Source organism: Impatiens glandulifera, chromosome 7 (genome assembly GCF_907164915.1).
Source record: "Impatiens glandulifera chromosome 7, dImpGla2.1, whole genome shotgun sequence".
Classification (NCBI taxonomy): Eukaryota; Viridiplantae; Streptophyta; class Magnoliopsida; order Ericales; family Balsaminaceae; genus Impatiens; species Impatiens glandulifera.
Window position 1 is genome coordinate 39,620,010 of NC_061868.1, and position 25,995 is coordinate 39,646,004.

Below are 25,995 nucleotides of genomic sequence, written 5' to 3' on the forward strand. Positions count from 1 at the left end.
TAAAATTACAATTATTTGTTTTGTATAACACATATAAAATTTATGCGATTTTGATACATAAAACAATATTCGAATTTTCGGTATTAATAACACAATCAAAATTTGGTACAATTTTAGGCCCACTTAAATTTGTAATTATGCGGTTGTTAATCGGCCCAAAGGAATGTTAATAATTGGCCGGATTGCAAATTTAAATAATGTACAAATTATTAATTTATAGAACATATTTGTTTTATAAGATTAAGACGGTTGTGTTTGTAACTATGCGATTATTAATCAGACAAAAGTAAGTTTAATAATTGGTCGAGTTACCCACTTAAAGTATGTACATAAATTATTAATTTATTAAATCAGTTAATTAAAACAACATCCTACCAAAGTAGGCTCTGTTGTGTAGGTTAATATGTTTTATAAATTAAGAAGGTAGTGTGTATGTAATTCATGCGGTTATTTAATCAGTCTAAAAGAAGATAAATAATTGATCATAATAACATTATGCACATATGTAACAATTATTCGGTGTGCCATGTGAATAATTGAACTATCTTGATATAACCAATTGTTTGACATGACTTATTATCAATATTTGATTACTACAAAAAGTATAGTTTGCAAGTTAATATTTAATGTCCAAAGACTAAATATTAATGTTGTGTTTGATATCTTATGATGAGACGTACCATTATTTTGAATTTATGTGATTATTAATTTTTTTGTGAGTATGGTTGTTCATTTGTTTTGTCATCTAATTAAGTTAACACTTCTGTTTATACGGTTTTCTTGTCAACATTTTAAGTTCATTTTATATGATAAAGTTTTAAGGCGTATTTAGAATTTGTTGTTTTTTTAAGAATTATATCTAAAAGAGTTAAAATTGCTAAGGGTATTATTAGAATAAAGATTTCATAAAAAATACAACATAATATATGTTTTATTTTGTTTCAAAATTAAGCATTAAAGTTAGAGTTACACTAATGCATTCTCATGCATCTAATTTGGATTTTCTTATTTACACTTAAGTTAATTGATGTGAATTGCAGTTGTCTAAAGGGATACTTAGTCTCTATATGAACTCACATCATATTGTGTGTAAGAAAATAAAAAATTGAAACAAAAATAACAAAAATAGTGTTCACTTAGCAAATACCTTAAAAGATAATAAAGAAATGAAGTTGTAAGAATTGCAGATATTGCACCTAAAACAAAATTACTAAAGAAAGTGGTGCATAAAAGAATACATATTATAGTTTATTTTGTTTGTTCTAAGAGTAATTTAACTTCAGTACTCAAACACATTTGATGGTAACTTAGGTGTTACTATCTAAAGTGAGTGTGTTAATGTATGATTGAGTTAGTTGTTAAAAGTCAATTGATGGTGAAAGAAACATCAACGTGAACAATGACAATTCAAATTAAAGATAAAGAATTAAGGAACAATTTCATAAACTCTTTATTTATAAACAAACATAGGACATATCTCCATATAATAAATTTATTTAGAGAGAATAATTAAAGAACTACAACTTATATACGGAATAAGTTTCAATAAAAATAACTAATAAATTCTTTTGGGGTTGTCCAGTTAAGGTTAGGCCTTACAGGCCTAAAGAAAATAAATTAGACTAAAGAATTGTTAAATGTTGGATATTTTAAAAGGTCTGGAGACAAATTTAGTCTCATAAGTATTTCAAGATTAGCCTTGAAAATAAATAAATACAAAAGACTCCTTAAACGAGAGTCTAATGTATGTTCAAGATTATATGAATAAAGAAATTAAATATATTTATGATGTTGGACAAATATTTGAAAGATCCTGGATTGGATCATTAAGAAAGCAACCAAACAAGTAATGTGACATTTTAAGAATAAAACATTACATACTCATATAGTGAAATCGAATCGGATAGAGATCATTTGGTATTTTGATTCGAATTTTGTTGGATACCAAAACAGTCGGAAATTCGTGCCACATAATTTTAGTTTAATTAATAGTTTATAGAATTAATTTTTGTAAGAGTGTTAAATAGATACTCGAATTATTTCAACATGATAGCAAAATTTATTAGGTGTTTTGTTGCATCCAATTAAAGAATCTAACTGCAAAGTTTTGTCACGAGGTTATAAATTATGAATGATATAGAAAGACAACTAAAGATATTACGTGACAATAATTTACAGTTCTTTTACTTTAAGAGTAATATGAGTTCGACTAAGTCGAACTATTTGGAAAATAAATAATTTAGAATGTTACTTATCTATTTAGCATAATTGGATAAACTTTAAAATTACGGATCAGTTCTCTAAATATTTGTTATCTAAGTTCTTTCATGAACATATTGTTCATATGGATATTGCATATTTAGATGATACAATTTTAGTGGGAGTTTGTATTGTGATGCTTGTATTGATATAATTGAGAATTTATGTGCACTTTAAAGAATCAGTTTCTAAAGAAATTATAGATTTAGTTTACAAAAATCAAGATTATAAAGCTATTCAGATTGATCTCTATAAGGAATAAAGGAAGACCAGTTAGTATTAGACATGTTAAAGATCAGACTACATGTTAATCAACACTACACACCCATGTTTAATCTATGTCATTTGATTGTATTGACATATGTGACTATTGAGGGTTTAGTTTTGAACTAATGTAACAAAATCGCTTTAATTCTATGTTGATATAATTGAAGGACAAAATTGATATAGATGTATTTGGAAATGATAACAATATTTTGAGTTCTTAAGGTTATAATATACAATTGAGGGAAATATTATATGACCCAAGTGAGAGATTGTTGAAATTATTTCCAATTTTGGGTACATATATTATTTAATAATTGTATATTAGTTGTTATAATAATAAAGATTAAATCCCAATTAAAGTGAACTATTAAAGTATAAAGATTATGGGGGCTTGTTTAGACATCTATAATAAATGTGGGGATTATTTGTGTAAAAGCAAAAATACCATTTATTATTTCGTTGATGGGCCGAATAATAAATGGGTATATTAGAGTTAGGACCTCAACCCATATAGATAGCATACCTATTATGTTTCTCATTAGACAAAAGAGGTTTATGTTCATCTCTCAAGAATACTCAAGAAGGGCTATCGGATTGGAAGACCTAAACCACAGCCACATCAGACATTCGAGATTCAGACATTCCGATCCAGGTTTAGATCCAGATGAAGAAGATCCAAAGTCAATAGAATATCAAAAAGAAGAGAATAACGAAGAACGACTTAATGAACCGTTCTTCATTTCAGATTCAAGTATGTTTCCGCAATTACAGTTTATCTCAATTTATCGACATAAAGTATTAAAGATTATAGACTTAAGGATTAAAAATCTAGATTAATGATTCTAACCTGACACTCTAACATCACGACTTTCACTTATATTTAGGACGTTTTAAATATGAATCAATTTCGTAACTTTTGAAATCTTAAAAATCACTATTGTCAATTGAGTTATCTGAAGTTAAATAATGATTTGAATTAAGTGATATAGTAAGTCATCTCTAGATTCATGCAAAGATGGGATAATTCAAACTCATCAATGCATATAATGATGACAATGAGACGGATAATGCGTTTATCATTTTAACCATATTCTATTTTAGTGATGTTTTTACTATCATCCCCGTTCTATTCAGTTTCAGAGAATTTTTGCATGACACCATTATATCTCATTTTTTTTAAAATTATTTTTTTTTTATAAAATTATATAAATAAACTTTTTAATATTATATATGTTGTAATATATTGAAAATTTATATTATTATAAATAAATAAATTTAAGTTTTTTTATAAAATATAAAAATAAATACATCGATAATGTTATATATTTAATTATATTTATTAATATTCGAGACAGAATCGGGGTGAGATCGAGACGGAGTCTGGTCGAAGACACTAATATTATTCTCGTAATTGTTGATAAACTATCAGTCAAATCGAGAAAAAGCTACCCATAGGACAATTTGGATAAAAAAATGGGAATAAATTAAAATTGTCATCCAACTTATATAAGTCTAAGCTGATTTGTTTTTGTTAGTTGATTTTAATATTATTATGATAATTTTATTGATTGGATGTTTTAACTTGACACTAAGAGAGGAAATTAAAATTGTTTTATCATCTATTCCAAATTATATTATGAATGTTTTAAAATTCTCAATTTTGATTTTGAAAAGGAACAAATCACTTCTATTAGAAAATAAATAAGGAGACTAAATGTATACACTTGATTAAATGAGAGAAGATGATTAGAAGGAAAAATCATGATTTTTTTTTTTAAAAAAAACCTCAAATGCATGAATAAGGTTAAGTACAACATACTAATACCCAAACTCATTTCTCTCCAAAAAAACGTGTATATGCTATAGAATGAAAATTCAAAATAAATCCCTAGACTTTATTAATTGTTTGATTTAGATATTTAACTTGTTTTATATTTTAATTTGGTCTTTTAATTTTTAATTTAATTATATTTTTATATTTAGTTTTCTATATAATTTATTTATATGTTTAATTTTTTGTTTTATCTTATATAAATATATTAATATCTTTTATATATCATAAATTTAATAATAAAAAATAATATTAATAAAAAAACAAAAAAAAAAACTAAATACAATAATTATATTTCTTAAAAATACATAAAAATAAAACTACATTTCTTACAATAATTAAAAATACATCACTTACAATAATTTGTTTTTTGTGTAGTATAATTTGCGTTTATTTAATGATGTTTAATTTTTTTTATGTGTATAAATTATTGATTTATAATTAATTTTATCATAATTATTTTAAATGAATGTAAATTTGAAAAAAATATTGTAATTTAATTTGTAAAGTTGATAAATATATGTGCAGTTATTAAAAAATTTAAAAAGACGTAAAATAAAATATTGTTTTGAGTTTGAAAATGAGTTTTTGAATTGAAGATGAATTAATGTTTGATGTGTCATTTATCGTATTTTGTGTTTAAAAATGAGTATATTGGTTGGAGATTGTCTAAATCATCATTTCCTCGAAAAATATTACTTGGGAAAGAAATTTCTTGAAAAAAAATAATATAACAGATTTTTTTTAAAAATAAAATGACAAATATTTGGGAATACAAATGAGTTGAATGTATTAAACTGAACAACATACCACTCACATGTTAGTGAACATTTTGATTTTAATGATAAAAACTTGAATAATGAAATTCTTTATTAATTTTTTAATGATGAAATTGTGTTAGAAATTTTATCAATCCTCTTAGTAGGGAGGAAGAAAACAACACAATGATTTGGCCCTCTTAAACTATGGACATTCCAATGTCTTTTTTTTTTTTATATATATATATATATTATTGAAGCATAGACCATTCAAGATTAAAATAATCCTTTTGAGGAACATATGTGAACAAATACTGGGAGCTCAAATGTCCACCAAAAAAATATATGATTTTAATGAATGTAATTAAATCTGATAGTTTAACTAAGATTTTAAAAAAATCAGGAAGAATTCAGATTGATATGACTTTGTAAGGAGATTTGAAAAGCAGGAAAGAACTCTAACTTTAAAAACAAGACATAGATGAAACAAAATTATTTTCAAAGCAGGTCAAAATATGACGATTCTATACTTTTGATTAAGCAATTTAACGATAAGAAAATTTCTTAAAATTAATATTAGTTTCAAAATTGCATAGATCAAGAAATGAAATGAACACAAAGTCATATTTGATTTTCCCAGTGAAGGTCTTGAGAATTGGAATACCTTAAACGAAAAATAAAATATTATTATACTTTTTTTAATTTAGAAGTATATTTTGAGTTATATTAAATAAATATAATAAATTTGTATTAATTTTAATAAAATTTACATAATCTAGTTGATTAGATGTTACCTTATTTGTGCTATTAATTTTTATTTTTTTGATTTTGGGTGCTTTGTGGTAGGGACTTATGCGGTCGCCTAGACATCCAATGAATCCAAATTTGGACTCCAAATTAATGACCATAACAAGTTCGTAATGTCCCTCACATGGAGAACTGAAACATCCCAATACTGGTCTTTATTTTAACAAAGATATCGAAGAATTTTATTGAGAATCCTACAAGATCCATTCTCTTCTCTTTATTTTAACAAATGATCATAACTTCATCCAAGTTTGAATCCTTCTAAAAGGTTCATCAAAGATAAATAAATAAAAATGTGTTGAAGAAACAACAAGATAATTAAGTATCTAAAAATACAATTTCAATTCATCCGATCTAAGATCCATATCCATAGACATTGATCAATTAAAGAAAGATTCAACAACTAAAATAAAGATAGATTCTTTGAGATCCTTTATTTCTACAAATGGAACAAAAATAGATAGAATCGATCATAAAAGAAAGTTGTCTCGCAAATTCTAATAACAAACACATTTGTGTAGTAACTGAAGACAACCTCCAAACGACAGGCATCTAAATATTAGAACCATTTCAAGAACATATGATCAAATCATGAAAATGATCAAATAATAAATTAACCTTCTCTAAAAGACATACCATCTCCTTTAAAAGAGGACCAGCACAATGATGACAACTCAATTTTCTACTCTTAGATTCTGAATAATCCATTGTAGTGCAAGAGAAAAACACTCCTGTATTTGAGCATAAATAAAACATAAAACAAATATTCTTAAGAAAATAAACAAAGAAGGGGTAAATGTTAATGATATACAAAATAACAACAAATTTGAAACATCTCACGAAAGTAATTGAAAAAAAAAAAAAAAATCAATCCAGATATCAACCCTTCACCAATGTTGTCTTCCTACAACCCCTTATTTTATTTATTATTTATTTTATTTTAAATTGCAAAATATCAAATTGGTGACTATTCAAATTCTAATTAAAATTTCATTTTTCTACCCACAGTTTGAACATCTCTCTTCTTCTCTTCGTTTATCTAAGTACTGTTTCCTCGACTCCTCCATTAAAACTGGTCTTGTCGTTTTTTCAAAGCTCGTTTTGATATCCTGTAAGTATTATGGTTCATGTTCATCATATCTAGGGTTTAGTGTTTTAGAGTTTCTCCATTACTCTCCTCTCTCTCTCTCTCTGGGAAGAAGACACAACTAACTATTTCATTTCATGAACAATCAATGATTTTCTTTTGTTGTTTCTTCTTCTACCTCGCAACTTTAATCCACTGATGGATGGATGGATGAATGCATGTCTTCTCTATTTATTTGTAGGCGCCAGGTGTTGACTAGGAAGTTCGATCCAGAAGAAGAGCACCTCCAACGCCCTCGTGAACGTGAAGAAAAGGTAGCTACTCCATCTTTATTTCATATTCTCCATTTTTTCCCCTCAAAATTTCTGTCTTCTTATTGTTCGTTCTTGTCATTCTCTATAGGAACATGCAATGCAATATTGTTCTTTCTTGATTCACCATTGACATAACAGCAAAAGGTCCTCCAGTATAAAGACAACCATTTTGAAGCATAGGGATTTTGAAGTTGATCTTCAATCCTGCTTGGAGAAGACTACTCAGGTTACCTTCTCTATCTATGTATGTACTACCATTCTTTTCTCCGGAAATGAAAACTTTCTTATTGAACATTGATTACAGTAATGTTTCCTCAAGATTTTTACTTATTTACTGTAATTTTCCTCAAGATTTTTAATTATTTACTATAATGTTACTCACCATTTTTACTTGTTTACTGTAATGTTTTTTCAAGATTTTTACTTATTTACTGTAATGATCCTTAAGATTTTTATTACTGTAATGTTACTCAAGATTTTTACTTATTTAAAGTAATGTTACTCAAGATTTTTACTTATTTACAGTAATGTTACTCAAGATTTTTACTTATTTACTATAATGTTTTTCAAGATTTTTACTTATTTATTGTAATGTTCCTCAAGATTTTACTTATTACTTACTGTTCTTTTTTTAAGATGGCGTCAACCAATACCATAACTAAAGACTTTCCTGCTAGGGTTTCATGGAAATCCAATCTGACAACAATTACCGATAAGTTTACTAAAATGGATTTAATAGATAGGGCTCTTGAAACCCAATTCCGATATTTATTTAGAGCCACGGACTTAATATTCTCAGGCACAATAGTCCATCAAATGCTCCTCAGGAAAAGCAGCTCAAATTCTAAGGAGATAAAGTTCCTCGTGAATGGAAAGGAGTTATGCTTTGGAATGAAAGAGTATGCCATGGTGACAGGTCTCAACTTTGGCAAATTTCCCGTGGTGGAAAACATCTTCAATGAAGATAAAGAATGTCCACCTTTGGTAGTTAAATATTTTGAGAGTAGTATGATAGTTAAAATTTCAGACCTTGAGTCAAAATTTATGTCCTGCCATGATAAAGAAGATGTATGGAAGATGGGGCTGGTATTATTGGTTTGCCAATATCTTTTCTCTCCTCATAACACAAAGAGGGGGATAATAAATATCAAAATTCTTCGCATGGTCGAGAACATTGACACTTTTCTCCAATTTCCATGGGGAAAGGTGTCCTTCAGAGCAACCTTGAAGGGTTTAAACAAGGACATGGAACTCCTCAGATCGGAATTTCTGGACAAGGACAAGGATAATAGATCCAATGAATCTTTTTATGTTGCTTATACCGTATATGGGTTCGCAATAGCTTTTCAAGTGTGGATATATGAGGTTATCAAAACGTTTGTCCCCAATTTTGCGCGGAAAGAGCGGTTGCAGGAGCCTTTCTGTCCAAGAATATTATTGTACAAATCCAGCAGGAAGTACACTACCACGGATATTCACACAGCCCTAAAGGGCAAGTGTGTGACTAAGATGGAAGAGTCTGAAGAGGAGAAAATCTTGTACGGTGGGAAGGATTTTGAAGATATGAGAGGGAATTTTTATGATACATTTTTTGAAACAGGTTGGAGTAAGAAAAAAATTGAAGATGTAGTTCCTTCCAAACCTGCCAAGAGGAGACTACTTACTGACTCATCAACAGCACATCCAATGACTCCAACATCATCTGTGCCTTCATTATTAAATCAACATATGACACCTACCACAAAGGAAAAAAAACAAAAGGTTGAGATTGCTACTGGTCCAATTTTACCATCTACATGTGTTTCCAACTCATTAGATTCATCCGGTGAGCGTGATACTGATCCAATTTTACCTTCATCCGGTGAGCGTGGTATTGGTCCAATTTTACCTTCACCATCCGGTGAGCGTGGTACTGGTCCAATTTTACCATCCGGTGAGCGTGGTACTGGTCCAATTTTACCTTCATCCGGTGAGTGTGGTACTGGTCCAATTTTACCTTCATCCGGTAAGCGTGGTACTGTTCCAATTTTACCTTCATCCGGTGAGCGTGGTACTGTTCCAATTTTACCTTCATCCGGTGAGCGTGATACTGATCCAAATTTACCTTCATCCGGTGAGCGTGGTACTGATCCAAATTTACCTTCATCCGGTGAGCGTGGTACTGATCCAAATTTACCTTCATCCGGTGAGCGTGATACTGGTCCAATTTTACCTTCATCCGGTGAGGGTGGTACTGGTCCAATTTTACCTTCATCCGGTGAGCGTGGTACTGTTCCAAATTTACCTTTATCCGGTGCGGATGCGCCTTCCTCCCAAATTGCATTTATTCAGGAGACACTCAACCAGGTTATTGAATTTAAACACTTTTACTTGAACGTTGATCTATTTTATTTTATTCTCAGTTGCATGATGTACATGCTATCAACTCGGATAATTTTCATTTTGTGCGAGACTATATTTTATTCTTTTTCTGTTCAGTTGAAAAGTAATTCTCTTTTAGCCTTAATAGGTTAAAACTGTGATTTGTCAATTGGAACAGCTTATGTTACAAGTAGCAAGTATGGATACAGTTTTGTTTTGTTTATTTAAATTTTCAGCTTGTAATTTTTTTTGGGGGTGAAAACATTGCCACATTGTTCTGCATTTTTTATTTAGTTTTTCCTCCCCCTCTACCATATCCAGAAACCGTATCTGGATGTGGATGTGATTATGTTAGTAAACTTAACAGAGATTTGTAAATTTATTGATTGTTTCCTATCTGGGTATAGAAACAAAAGTTACAAGTGTTTCCATATGGGGATAATCAATATCTTCATATATTCCCTACCCAGTTTATTGCTAGATTAGCATGTTATAAGCATCTTGCAACTCTTATAGACTTGTATTTTGACCTGTTAGGACATTATATTGGCCTCCATTGTTTTTATTCATTACATTTAGCTTCGGCAATCCATTTTGCAGCTAATATCCATGCAAAGAGAGTTGCAGAAACAAATGTCTGTCACAGTTGTTGAACCTCTTGCTAAAGAAGGTAAAAGATTGGAAGCAGCATTGGGCCGAAGCATGGAGAAAACTGTAAAGACTAACTGTGATATATTATGGGCTCGGTTTCAAGAGGAAAATGCAAAACAGGAGAAAGAAGTGCGGGATCGTTTGCAACAGATCACAAACTGCATAAACAAGGACTTACCTGCTATGGTTGAGAAAACCATAAAGAAGGAATTAGGTACCTTAGGCCCAGCTATTACACGTGCAATATCTCCTGTATTAGAAAAAGCAGTCTCTGCAGTCATTGCAGAGTCATTCCAGGTTGGTATTATATATATATATTCATAAACAAGATCCTATATTTAAGTTGGTTCTAAAATCGATTGTGATTTACCAGAAAGGTGTGGGTGATAAAGCAGTTAATCAACTTGAGAAATCTGTTAATTCAAAACTTGAAGCGACTGTTGCTAGGCAAATCCAAGCGCAATTCCAGACCTCTGGCAAACAGGTTTTACAGGTTCGTTATTCAAGAACTTGAGACTACAAGCATACATACATGTATCTCAACCTGTGAATATTTAATTTTGTTTTGCTAAAGTGAACTCTTCATTCCAATGTTTTTTTTTGGTTTTTGTTGACTGACTTGATATGAAGATGAGAATGTTTATGCAAGCAATGGATTGATTTTGCACAAGGATTTAAATGCAGGAAGTATTTAAATCCAGCTTGGAAGTTTCAATAATCCCCGCTTTTGAGATTTCATGCAAAACCATGTTTGAGAAAGCTGATTCTGCATTCCACAAAGGGATTGTTGAACATACAAACGCTGCCCAACAGCAATTTGAATCTTTGCATTCTCCACTAGCAATTGCGTTGAGGGTATGCAAACTTTTGTCTGGAAAATAATTTTTCTTTTGAATTTTTCCTCCATCTTTTGAATATTAGGTTTTTATTTGATCAGTATAAATTTCACTCTTATTTGTGCAGGATGCAATTAACTCTGCATCAACAATGACACAAACCTTAAGCAATGAATTAGGTGATGGTCAAAGAAAGTTGATGGCTATGGCAATTTCAGGAGCTAATTCGAAAGGATCAAATTCTTTGATAAGCCAACTTAATAGTAATAGGCCTTTGGGCCCTCAGGTTTTCCCCCTTCCTTTCAGAAATATGTCATTTTCTTTTTCTATGGTGTCATTGTTTCTGAGCATTTCGTGTATCTGCAGATTGAGGCACCCATGGATCCAAAAAAGGAGCTATTGAGATTGATATCTGAACATAAATTAGATGAAGCCTTCACGACAGCACTACATAGAAGCGATGTTCAGATTGTTTCTTGGTTATGCTCTCAGGTATATAGTGCTGAGCATTAGAAAGTGTTAAAAAAAACATGGTAGCTCATGTAGTACGGGTTGAATTCGTGGACTTAATTCCCGTTGAAAGCACCTTGTTTGAATTGTGCTATAGTCCTCAAGAAATCTCTAAAACAAAATAAAATAAAAACATTTGTTTTGATCCTGAACTAAAAAAATAAAATTGTGCAGGTTGATTTGAAGAAGATTTTAGCAATGAATCCAATCCCTTTAAACCAAGGAGTGTTAGTATCTCTTTTACAGCAATTGGCTTGTGATATTAGCAATGATGCAACAGAAAAGCTATCATGGATGACGGCAGTGGCACTTGCAATAAATCCGGGGGATGCTATGATTGCCTTACATGTGCGCCCCATATTCGAGCAAGTATATCAGATTCTCACCCAACTTTCCAGCCTGCCCACAACATCCAGTGTCGACTTCTCCAGTATCCGCATCATCATGCATGTTATTAACTCCATGTTAATAAATTGTAAATGATTTCTCATTTGTCTCCATGATTTCTTCTTGATATGGGTGGATAGTGTGTAAAAAAAGAGAGTAAAGCTAGATGAGAAGGCAACAACCAGTTTGTGCAGTTTTCAGGTTTTCTCATTAAAGTAAACGCATTCTAGTAATGTAGTTACAGCTGAAACCATATCAGTTCATCTTTGTTTTTCTTCACACAAGTTATTTGACCCATCAACTTCTTCATGTAACTCTTAAATTCTCTAGTATGCTTTTTTTGTTAGTTTTAATGTAGTTTTTCAGTAACTAGAGATTATTGAGAAGTATTTTTCTTTTCTACAGTCTACAATACTATTTCTGTTAATGTAAAACAGAATGTTTAGTGAGATTGTGTTTAATGTGGGACTATTCTGCAATATCTTTTGTGTTACAATAATAAATAAATAAATATTGCTGAAACTTTTAAATCTCTTATGACAAGAATAAATATTATTTGTTTGATATTGTTCTACAACTCTATTAATGCTAAAATGCCTTATTATGATAAATCCCTTTATCTAAATTCTTTTAATGCCTTGTTATGAAATATATTCTATTGTAATAAAAGGTGAGCAAACCTCCTATTAGAGAGATTGAAACTAAAAAAGAGTTATAAAATATTTTTAAGGTTCGTTTATGTTCAAAAGTTACTATACTAAAATGAATCAACATTGATTTATTGGTCAACATTGATTTATTTTTCTTCTCCGACTGGTATGAAACCTAATTTGTGTTACTTATGGTCGTCTAGTTGTTGCAAATCTGAATGAAATTTAGGACACTCATGCTATTATATGAAATCTGAATTGCATTACTTATGTTTTAGTTGTTAGCGATTATATTTGAAATCTAGGACATTGATTTGAATGCATCATTTACAAAATCTATTATACTATAACTTTTTGAGTTTAACAAATATAATTTATATGTGATTGACTTGAAAAATTTACATTATTATGTGATTCTTAATTTTTTTTTATATGACAAACTGTATAATTGACTTAAAACATTTATATGTGATGAACTTGAGACATTACATTTGAATTATAACTTTTTATTCATTTTTAAGTTTAATTCAACATTTTGAATTTATCTTTTTTTTATGATAAATATGTTAAAACTTTTGGTTTTGTTTAATAAGAGATAGATTAGATTTAATAGAATTAAAGTATTTGTGTAAATTAATATAAGGATGATGAATACATTATTGTTGTTTTATTTCAAATTTTTAGTTTAATATGATTTTTTTGTGTATATATTTTAATTTTAATTTTAATTTTTTCAAATGTTATTTGGCCACATAAATTTCTTTTCAATTTTACATGGGCATTTAAGTTGTTCATTGATGTCTTCTTTATTAGGCATAAACAAAATTGTCGATATTATAGTAATATCAAAAATACCGTATCGTAATATATCGAAAATATTGTTTTTGTAAGTATACCAAATAAAAGGTAAGTGTAATCCCTGGAAAAACCCTCTTTTGTTTAGAGTTTTGCAAGAAAAGCTCGAGTTCAAGAAATTTCAACCTTTATTTTAAAGTTGTTTTGAGAAGAAAGGAGACATCCAATAACTTCATTATATCTCATATATACTTGATTGGTACAAAAAAAAACACTGTTCGTTTTGACCAAATCAAGAATTCAAAATTTTAATTATTTTTGAAAATTTTGATTTTAATCAAACATGATCGGGATGAATCAAACATTATCCAAACAGTTGTCCAATATAATTACAATCATGTTGAGAAGTTTTCTAGGCTGTGATTCAAGAGAATTAGCCCAAGAACAGTAAATACGTTTTTTTGATTTTTAATATTCAAATTTGGGTTTCTGTTTTATGTTGATTGATTGTTTTTAATCTATCCTGAAAGTTTATAAATGATCCTAGGATCAATTTTTAACCATAAACAATAAACAATAAACATACAAGCTTATGCAATTTGAAATATAAAATATAAAATTTAAATTGTAAATATAAATTAGAGGGTGATTAGAACTTTCGATTGAAGCTTTAATTGTAGATTTTTAATTTTTTCTTCGATTTAAAGGTGGATAGTGGATTCCTTGGTTTCAGAATGACTTAAGGGGTGTATTTATAGCATCCCTAAGTCGGTGAAAGCTTCAAGTGGATCGAATCAGTCAAAATCCATTTATGGTGTTTTGGTTGTTCTTCCTCAACTTGGTCGGAATAAGGATAAATCATCCCTATTTAGATAGGAGAAATGATCACCGTGGTAGGGTCATCATTTCACCTTTCGAATCAGCCTAAAATGTTGACTGTGGAGGAAGTTCCACTTTTAAGAAATAAAAAAAGGATATGTTCTTATCCTTTCTAGCGATCGCGTTGGAGAAGAAGGTGGCGCATGAAACGACGTCATTTTATGCGCGTTCTAGCATTCCGTCAACGGTCCATTGGTGATCGGGCATTTTGTTAGCGTCTTGGCTAACAGAGCTATCGCTCAGTTAGCTGATCCGATGCGATGCAATGTGCGCACGTTTCCTCGTTTACAACCGGCTACGCGAGCGTGTCTAGAGCGTTGGATGAAATCCATCTCTCATCTGATGTACAAGGTTCTTGCTGCGGTCGATCTTCACAGCTTCGGCCAAATTAGATCGCGAATTTTTTTAATTTTAAAACTTTTAAGGTTTGTTTTAAATGAATTTTTCTTTCACCCTTTTGACTTTCATTTTAATCTTTTTTAAATACACAAATTATTAAAATAAATATGGCAAATATTTTATCATTTTTTTTTTGCATATTTTAGAGTTAAATAAATAATTTTGGGGATTAAATGGGTACCTCATTTCATCCTAAATTATTTATTTTAATCTCTTGATTTTTTTTTCTAAAGTTAATTTAAGGTAAATGAGTACCATTTATTCTAAATAATTTTATATTTTTATTTTGACTATTTCTCTTAATTAATTAGGCTTCTAATTATCAAATTAATTATTTTAATTGGATTTTGGTCATTGAGTTATTTTTTATTTAAAAATAAATCAAAATAATTATTTTAATTATAAGTTGACGTGTAGATTTTTAGTGCTTATAGTAAGGTATGGTACCGATACCGAAATTATTTGTACGGTAAATGTATGATATTTTCAAAATGTTGGTACATCGAGATGTACCGAAATATCGAAATAATATTTAAAAATAAAATAATATATATATATATATAATACTTATAAGAAAATAAATAAATTTAATTATAAAAATATAATTTTTGAAAATCAAATCAAAATATAATTATACTGTAATATAATTCAATATATGTCATTTTTAATTCGTTGATAAGAGTGAGAAGAGATCCAACCAAATTTTCAATCTTTTAGAGTGATAGAAAAGAAGTGAAACTAGATACCCGATAATTTCAATTATTTCAAGGATATTTTTACAATCTCATCTTAAAACGGTTGTTAGTGAGTAGAATAATGGATATTTTAAGAGCAATTTGAGTCCTATAATGAAGACATTGGTGTGCACAAATGATTGAATAAAAGAAGAAGAAAAATCAATTTATTAAAATATCATACAAATGATGAACTTGAATTGTTGAAGGAAAATGAATAAATTAAAAAGAGTTAGAGTTTTTTTATTAATTAAATCTAAATTAACTGATATTTATTTTTATTATTATATAACCTGAATTATATTATTAATTTATAAAAAGAATATTTTATATTAGGATAAAATATTTTTAATTTTGTGTAACGTTTATGTATAATCTATTAAGTTGATTTTGTTTAAGTTAATATGTTTTTTAGGTATGAAAGATATAATACTGATAGCGTACCAAATTAAGGTATACTAAAATCAAGGTATACCGAAATCAAGGTAAAGTAAAGATATGAATTTTTCTATACCAAAATTTTCGATAAAGTATAAGATAAAAAAAAAATTAAGGTATATCGTACCGATCTACCCATACTTCTTCACGTTGAGTCATCTCTCATTTCATTTGTCATTGTTTTACTTTGTGCACCGTTTTATCGACTACTACATGTGTTCACACTTAAATTTGTTTGCTCGCTTTTTTTCTATTTTTTTCTCCGTTCTTTGGATCGTCCGAATATCTTATTCGTTACACTCTTCTGACAGATTTTATTTTGTCCTTTTGCGATCCAATGTGCAGTGAGATTTTTGGTTATAAGAATCAATTCGATTTTGTATTCTTGATTTTGTTGAAGAGATTAATGTATGTCATGACGGAACAGTTTAATTTGCCAGTAGGAGAAGTTGTTCCTAGGATTTATATCATTATCAGCTTCTTGATAATTTGAAAGAATCTGAACCATTGAGTAATAGGCCTTTGGATTTATATCATTATTTGTATTTCTTGTAAGAAGTATTGCCCCAAATCAAGTTTTTTGATGTCAATGAGGAGTTTGCACTGTTACTTGTGTTCCAAAAAGTTTTGTTTGAGAAATAAATGGCTTTAAGTGTTTTGGCCCAAAGTGATTCAGGTTCGTTTGTCAATCTCCAAGCTTGATTTGCCAACAACACCTTGTTCATACTTTGGATATCCTTAAAATTCATTCCCCCATTACATTTTACTTTAATCATGTTTTCTTATTTAACCCAATTAATACCCTTAGTTTCCTTTTTAATTTTCCACCAAAATTGATTAATCAATGTTGTAATTCTTTTAATAATCGAAACTAGGAATTTAAATAATATTAATTAGATAATTTGGTAACTTTGAATAATACTTTTGATTAGATTTTTTTTCATGATTAAGATAAAAGTTTTATTTTACATCCTCTCATATACCCTTCAATTTTTCCTAACAGTTTATTAAACATCACTTTCGTGGATCTTTCTCGTAAAGTGGAATTCCAATGTAAATATCATTATATGTACCCAAAGGAATGTTAATAATTCTAATTAGATTTTGTTGGATTTCAATGGGTGTATTTGTGCTAAATAGAATACATGATTGATTCAAATTAAGGAGCTGACATGGTGCTTAATAATATTTGCTAAGAATGACCATGAATTTTTTAATTTTCGTTCTGTTTCCTTGTTCAAAGATTAATGTATTGTTTGCAAAAATAAGATATGATATTTTTGGTATGATTCTTCCCATATTGATTCTTGTAATTTCACTAATGTTAGAAATAAGTTTTATAAGACTTTCTGTGGCTAAAGAAAAAATAAAGGGGAAAGAGCGCATTCCTATCTAATTCCTCTTGTAGGTTTAAAAGACGGTAATATTTTCCCATTGAGTATGATATTATATGAAATTGTTGTTTTACATTGTATGATTAAATTGATACAATAATAGTTTGAGAATCATATTTTTCCATTATCTTTCTCATAAATTCTGATTCTTTTTTTTCATAGATTTTTGTAATGTCCAGTTTTAGTGTGAATTCGTATCTTTTCCTTTTTTCCTTTTCATGAAGTTAATATTGACTTCTTGAGCTATGAATATATTGTCTTGGATTTGTCTTCCTTGAACTAACTCACTTTATTGTTTAGAAACCAGTCTATGCATAAGTGGTTGAAGTCGGTTGGCTATCACATTTGTTATGATTTTGTAAACAAAGTTAGAAAGGTTGATTAGTCTCAATTGTGATATCATGCTTGGAGTTTTAACTTTGGTAATAAGACATATGTTGATGAAGTTAATCTTATTTGGCATCATCGATTCAATGAAAAAGTTTGACATTGCTTAGACAATGTCGCTTTCCATACTTTCCCAAAATGTTGATAATAAAGTCCTAGAAGCCCATCTGGTCTCGGTGCTTTATTTGGTTCCTTGTCAAAAATCGCTTTCTTGATCTCTTATTTTGAAAGGGTTTTGGTTTGTAGTTAATTAGATGTGCGCAGCGGAATAATTTATAGATCTAATATAAACATCTAATCATATGATCCATGCATAATTGATAGAATCATGATATATAGATTATAGTAATATACCTTTGATGCGTGAACCAGATCAAATCTGGTAGTAATGAATAATGGAGAGCCTCACGTGTTGTTCCTCTACTTGGTCCACACGAGCCCGACTAGATCTCTTTACTTTCGACTGCTAGGACGAAAAAGGCAAAGGGGAAGCAATCCAATTGCTAGATTTAAAAGATGATTTCTTTCTTTTCTTCTTACAAGTTACCACCGTAATATGGCAAAAACCATTTTTGAAAGAGGAACAATTCTCTCTATTATCACGTATGTCGTGTCTCTTACAAAACCAGTGAATATTTATCTCTTAAATAAAATTCATTTCCTAATTAAGGAGAGCGAATCAAAAGGCAACAAAAAACAAAAACGTATGGCCTTATTACCTTTTGTATTCTCATATTAATTAGTCTTAGCTCCATAATTAACCATTAATTATATATTATTTTATTTCACAAATAAATAACATTTCTTATTATTAATAATATCTAATATGTATTAATAATTAACCATCTTGCTCGTTTATCTAGTCTGTCAACTCTAAGTGTGTGACCTCATAAGACCCGATTATAATAGTTATAGGTTTAACCCCATTAATCGTAGTTGACTTCTAGCAAAGCACTACGACTCCTAAAATAATCGGATTAAATTATATCTATTAATTTGTCATATCCAAGTTTAGTCATTACACATTAAATTAAAGGACACAATTCCTTCAATCTCCCACTTGTCCTTAAACAAGTGTGCAATATAAGATACATTTGTCTCTTAATGTTTTATTTGATGATATGGTGACATTCATACCTTTTATCAAATATGTTTCTTGAACTCTGAGTTTGAACTGTCAATTAAACGGATGATTCATATTAATCCATCCGAGCATGGCCATGCATTTTCAGTTCTCGCTCTTCAAGTGGCCGAGACACCATTCCTGTTCAATGTATCACAGTATACATGAAGTAGGAGGACTTCTCCATTCTTGTAGGACTATGGCTCCCACTCAATTTTTAGCAATCCCAACTACTGCCTTTATAACTCCCTTTTACGGAAAGCGTTTAACAGTGTCAAAGAAATACCAATCATCAAGTGAGGCCACAACATACTCATGTCTGAGGAATCTACTAAACATGGTTTAACTTAAAACTCTACAATCTCTTTTGGAGAGTCTTAAGGTGGGTCAGTCTTACATGTATCATCCATACACATATATGTAATTGACTAGACATCTCCATGTCCTTATAGCCCATGAAACCTGACGCTATCAGTCAGCTTACAATATAGTAACTTATAAAATCATCTATGTCCATTTGATGATTTCAAACTATAGACTTTTAATAATTCAAAACTTCATTTCACTTAATGGGGTTTCATTCACCAGAACACTTAAGGTGATCCCATTTGTTAATAATGAATTATTTGGACATATTATTCAATATCGATAAAACAATATAAATAAGGATGAAATATCTTATATCATAAAATCATCAAGTCAAACATAAAACTGGTGTCTAACACTCATAAATACATAATGTAATACAAAAGTAAACTCAAAGCCATTCTCCAATGTGCTTGAGACCCTTAGCCCTAGTGTGACTCTCATGCTTTGGCCTAGGCATAGGTTTGGTCAATGGATCTGCAATATTGTCATCAGTATGCACCTTACACATCCTAATGTCACCCATAGTGATGATGTGTCGAATAAGGTGATACTTTCTCATAACGTGTCTGGATTTGGAGCTCGAACTCGGTTCCTTTGCTTGAGCTATGGCACCATTGTTGTCACAATAGATGTCGATAGGCATTGAAATGCTAGGAACAACACTGAGTTCATCTAGGAACTTCCTCATCCAAACGGCCTCCTTTGCTGCTTCACTAGCAGCAATGTACTCAACCTTTGTTGTAGAATCTGCTATAATACCTTTCTTGGAGCTCTTCCAGCTCACAGCTCATCCGTTAAGGATAAAGACATAACCCGATTGAGACTCAAAGCCATCTCGGTCAGTCTGAAAGCTTGCATCAGTATAGCCTTGTATGATCAATTTTTCATCTCCCCCATATACTAAGAAATCATCCTTTTTTCTTCTTAAGTACTTCAGGATATTCTTAGCTGCACTCCAGTGTAACCAGGACTTGATTGGTATCTGCTACACATGCTCAAAGCATATGCAACATCTGGACGTGTATATACCATGACATACATGATAGATCCTATAGCAGAAGCATATGGGATCTTGTTCATCTTCTCAAGCTCAACAGGTGTTTTAGGACACTGCATCTTGCTGAGATATACACCTTGTTGAATGGGTAAAAATCCCTTCTTGGAATCTTGCATCTTGAATCTATTAAGAATCTTATCAATATAAGTTCTTTGACTTAATCCAAGAAGCCTCTTAGATCTATCTCTATAGATCTTAATTCCAAGTATGTACTCGACCTTTCCTAAGTCTTTCATTGAGAAACATTTCTTCAGCCATTCTTTTACGGACTTTAGCATCGGAATGTCATTCTCAATAAGTAGTATGTCATCCACATACAAGACTAAGAAGGCTGCCTTATTCCCACTAAATTTCTTGTAAACACAAGGATCCTCTTCGCATCTAATGAATTCAAACTCTTTAATCTTTTCATCAAATCGAAAGTTTCAACTCCTGGATGCTTGCTTAAGTCCATAAATGGACTTCTTAAGCTTGCATACCTTCCCAGCATGATTTGGATCTTCAAACCTTCAGGTTGTGTCATGTACACATCCTCTTCCAAAAAACCATTTAGAAAAGCGGTTTTGAAATTCATTTGCCATATCTCATAGTCATAATATGCAGCAATAGCTAGGATTATCCTAATGGATCTAATCATGACAACTGGTGAAAATGTCTCGTCATAGTCTATACCATGAATCTGTCTAAAACCTTTGGCAACTAGTCTTGCCTTGTAAACAGATGCATTTCCATCCTTGTCATTTTTTAGTTTGAAAATGCATTTGCTTCCTATGGGTTTTACCCCATCTGGCAAATCTATCAAGTCTCATACTTGATTTTCAAACATCGAATCCATTTCAGACCTCATGGAGTCAAGCAATTTATTGGAGTCTGGACCCGTCACTGCTTGCTTATAGGTCGAAGGCTCACTATGTTCTAGCATAAGAACATCAAGGCTTACATTTAAGATGAAATCATCATAACGTCTTGGTTGTACCCTTAGCCTTTCCGATCTACGAGTGGGTTCAACTTGTTCAACAACTAAATCCGGAATATGATCTACAACTGTTTGTAGATCCTCTTGTTCTGGTTCTTGGATGATCTGAGGCCCTAAGCCTTCAAAAGTAATCATCTCTGCATCGACATCATCCATGTCATTTTGTTGTTGAGTTTGTTGCTCTTCATCATCTTGAACTGTTTCAAGATGAATATTTCTCCCACTTGACTTGTTGGAAAGGAACTCTCTTTCCAAAAAGACACTATCCCTTGCAACAAACACCTTTTGCTGAGTTGGATTGTAGAAGTAATATCCAAAACTTCCTTTTGGATACCCTATAAAAAAACATTTATTTGATTTTGGGGCAAGCTTCTCTGTTTGTAAACGCTTTACATAAACTTCACATCCCCATATTTTCAGAAAAGACAACTTTGGAACTTTTCCAGTCCATATCTCATATGGAGTTTTGTCTAAAGTTCTTGACGGAGTCCTATTTAGTGTAAGTACAGCGGTAGTGAGGGCATATCCCTAGAAGGATACCGGAAGATTAACAAAACTCATCATTGATCGGACCATGTCTAACAAAGTCCTATTTCTCCTTTCAGACACACCATTTAGCTGAGGTGTTCCTGGGGTAGACAATTGTGTTACTATCCCATAGTTTTTCAAATGATGATCAAATTCGTGGTTCAAGTACTCACCACCACGATCAGATCGAAGTGCTTTTATTTTCTTGCCACTTTGAGTCTCTACTTCGTTTTGAAATTCCTTGAACTTTTCAAAGGACTCTGATTTATGTTACATAAGGTAAATATACCCATATCTACTCATGTCATCAGTAAATGTGATGAAGTATCTATAGCCACCTCTAGCTTCAGTGCTCATTGGACCATATACATCAGTATGTATTACGCCCAATAGTTCAGTAGCCCTTTCAAACGTTCCTTTGAAAGGTGATCTTGTCATCTTTCCCATCAGACATGATTCACATGTATCAATGGATTCAAAATTCATGTCTTTTAGAAGCCCATCTTTGTGGATCTTCTTCATGCGATTCGCACTAATGTGACCCAATCGACAATGCCATAGGTAGGCCTCACTCAAACTATTTAATTTTTGTCTTTTGTTATTTATGTTATACAATTCTGATTTGAGATCCAATACAAAGAGTCCATTACTCATTGGAGTAGTCGCATAGAAAATATCATTCTTAAAAACAGAAATACTTCCATTTTTAATGCTAAATTCAAAACCTTCATAATGTAATACAGCAACCGAAACAAGGTTCTTAGTAATGCAAGGAACATAATAACAATTATTCAATTCTAATACTAAACCAGAAGGTAAAGATAGACTTAAATCTCCTACGATAAGTGCAACAACACTTGCTCCATTTCCAACGCGCAGGTCTATCTCCCCTTCACTTGTCTTTTATTTCTAAGTCCCTGTACATATGAAATAATGTGAGCACCACATTCAGTATCTAATACCCAAGTAGGACCATTATCTAATGTGAGAACATTGGTTGTCATAATCTTAATATGTTGGGTTAAATTATTTTGACTAAGTGTTGAAATAATTTACCCACTAAAATTTTGATGATGAATTAATTTATGAGTTTTGATACAGGTGTACTAAGACTACATGTTATTAGACTTGGATCTAATGAGGGTCATTAGACCGATTTTGATCTCCATTCACATAAAATTAGACGCGAGTCTAATAGAATTAGACGCATAGTCTAACTCAACGGAGTTAGACGTGTAGTCTAATAGACGCATGAATTAGACGTAAGTCTAATGGAATTAGACGTACAGTCTAACTCATCGGAGTTAGACGTGTAAGTCTAATAGATGTGTAAAGAATTAGACAGATGGTCTAATGAATACACGGAATTAGACGTGAGTCTAATAGAATTAGACATACAGTCTAACTCATCGGAGTTAGACGTGTAAGTCTAATAGACGTAAAGAATTAGACGGATGGTCTAATGAATACGCGGAATTAGACGGATAGTCTAATTAGTGAAAGTTAGACGTGAGTCTAACTCCTTTAGACAAGTCTGAGGTAGAACCGGAATTAGACGCGTCAGTCTAACTCAGTGAGAGTTAGACGTACCCGTCTAATGGTTATTGTAATTAGACGCGAGTCTAATTCTATTAGACTAGGTGGTCTAATAGACACTTTTCATTAGAAGGAGATGACTTATTTCATTAGACTGATTTTCTCAAATCCGTCTAACTGAAATACGTTTAATGCTCTATTTAAGCAGTACACTTGAATCTAGCATTTCTCCTACCCACGTGTTATAGCTGTACCCTACTCCTGCTCCACTTTCTAGTGAAAATTAGTACAACAACTATATGCATTCAATCAAGGAATTCCACATAAGAGAATTTTCCTCACATTACCCGTTTTTGCAGGTACATCCTTGATGGAATATTCGGCGCACTACCAGTTCGGTACGGCCATGATCCTTGTGCTCAGAACCTGTTGTGTACAATGGAGGTTTTCCAATGAAAGAGTGCCACGTATCATTCTTGAAGATTCGACCGTTAGCTCATGCTCAGTATTTAATCAATCCTAAGGACAACGGACGAAGTACCTTTTCACGAGCCGAACGAACAAGCATTCTGATTTTACAGAGAGAGAGTCTACTCAATCATCTTGTTTACTGAACTTACTTTATGAAGCTTCTTTCTGATTGTACTGTGTGTGAATCGAGAGAGAGAGCTAGAATCAAAACACATTAGCTGAGTGATATTCTTCATCTTGTAATTGAATAGAAAGTGTTTTGTTCAATAGTGAGCTAAGTGTGTGTAAACTGTATTTGATTCTTATCATATTATAGTGAATTCTTCCGGTGCTTGGAAGAAGGGGTGACATAGGAGAGTTTCTCCGAACATCCATAAACAAACTGTTGTGTTCTTCATTTCTGTCATCTTTTCATATTTCATCTTGTGCTTCAAACCCAAGTAAACCATTCCGCCTTAAATCTGTTTCAAGTGTTTACACAAGTTTGCGTAGAATAGAAAGAGATATTAATCCCTAATAGGATTTCTATCAAACCGTTTTTCATAAGCTTTCATCCTTAGCCAAACCCCCGTCTCTAACGATAAAGCCGATCCTATCAATTGGTATCAGAGCCCTGTTTTTATTCTCAAGCATCAAGTACCCAAAGCATGTCTTGCATCAATGAAATTCCTCTTCTGTCAAAGGACAACTATGATGTGTGGATGGTAAGAATGCAAGCTCACTTGGCTGCTATTGACTATGATATGTGGAGTGTCATCACTGATGGTCCCATAAAGATTTCAAAGCCAAGAAGTGAGTGGACCACTAAAGATAAGGTGACCAACAACCTGAATAATGTTGATAAGAACATTCTGTTCCAGTCTCTCAACACGAAGATGTTCTGTGAGATTAAGTCTTGTTCCACTGCAAAAGAAATATGGGATAAGCTCAGCCAGATCCACGGAGTGAACCCTCAAGCAAAGAACAACCAGGAAGCATTCATTTGCAGTCAGAACAAATCAAGATGGGCTGACAGCGATTCGGAGGAGTCTCCTGTTGAAAAAGAGAATGAAGTTGTAACATGTCTAATGGCAGATGACCAATCTAAGGTAAATGATTTCTCTGCACCAGAATTTACAAACGAGGAGTTAACTAATGCACTCAATGAAATGGCTATTGAGTACATGAAGTTAGCTGACTTTTTTTATGAAATAAAAGTTAAATATGAATCAACCACTTTATCTTCAAAGCAAGAACCTGAATCAGATGTTTTTGATGAAAACCTAACAGAGATCTCATCTGAGAATGAGATACTCAAAGAACAGATTCAAACTCTTTCGTCCGAAAATAAGAGACTGGACTATATTTTCAGTGCATGGACAAGATCAGGAGATGCTATCAAATATCAAATCAGCATGCTGAAACCTACTGGATCTAGATTCGGGTTGGGATTTGATAGAAATGACCCTAATATGTCTTGCAAAAAGTCAAAGCCAAATGACAAATTTAAGCCAATAAGTTTTGTCAAAGGAAGTATGACTGACAATGAATCTGATCCTATTCATGAAGAAGTTGCTTTCAAAAATGAAATAGTTTATGTTCCACCGACTGTTAGTTGGCTTAAGAATAAGCTAGAAAAGGCTAATAAGTCTGGTAATTTAAAACCTGACTCAAAGTCAAGGAGTTTTAAAAGAAAATCTTCTTCAAAAGCTAAAGGATCAGTGGCTAGCAGGAAGTCATCTGCTAAGTCAAAAACCTATGCATTAATCGCAACACAAAATGGGAAATCCATCAGAATAACTCAAATATGGATTTCTAAGGGACTGATTGATCGAGGACCCAATTAAAGGTGGGTACCAAAAGATTGTAAATATCTATTTATGTAGGTACAAATAAATGAAGGACTGAAGGAATCTGTATGGTATCTTGATAGCGGATGTTCTAGGCATATGACTGGAAACAGACGGCTTCTCACTGATATATCAGACTGCTCTGGATCTAAGATCACAGGTGACAACAAGAAGGGTAAGACCATGGGTAAGGGTAAGATTATCCATGGTAACCTAACTATTAATGATGTGTTGCTGGTTGACAACTTGTGTTATAATTTAATCAGTATCAGTCAACTATGTGATAATGGTTTGTCAGTAAATTTTCAAACTCATGCATGTTTAGTTAAATACCAAGATGGAAACATTTTATTAACTAGAAG

The 25,995-nt window shown here is 31.3% G+C and overlaps 1 protein-coding gene across 1 annotated transcript in view; it reads left to right on the forward strand.

The window, feature by feature from the left end:
• LOC124909873 (enhancer of mRNA-decapping protein 4-like) overlaps positions 1 to 25,995 on the forward strand; it is a 71,404-nt gene that overhangs the window by 19,035 nt on the left and 26,374 nt on the right. Inside the window, exons 4-5 of the mRNA XM_047450502.1 lie at positions 10,285 to 10,632; positions 10,709 to 10,828. Coding sequence (XP_047306458.1) covers positions 10,285 to 10,632; positions 10,709 to 10,828 — 468 coding nt within the window. The remainder of the gene's footprint in view (positions 1 to 10,284; positions 10,633 to 10,708; positions 10,829 to 25,995) is intronic.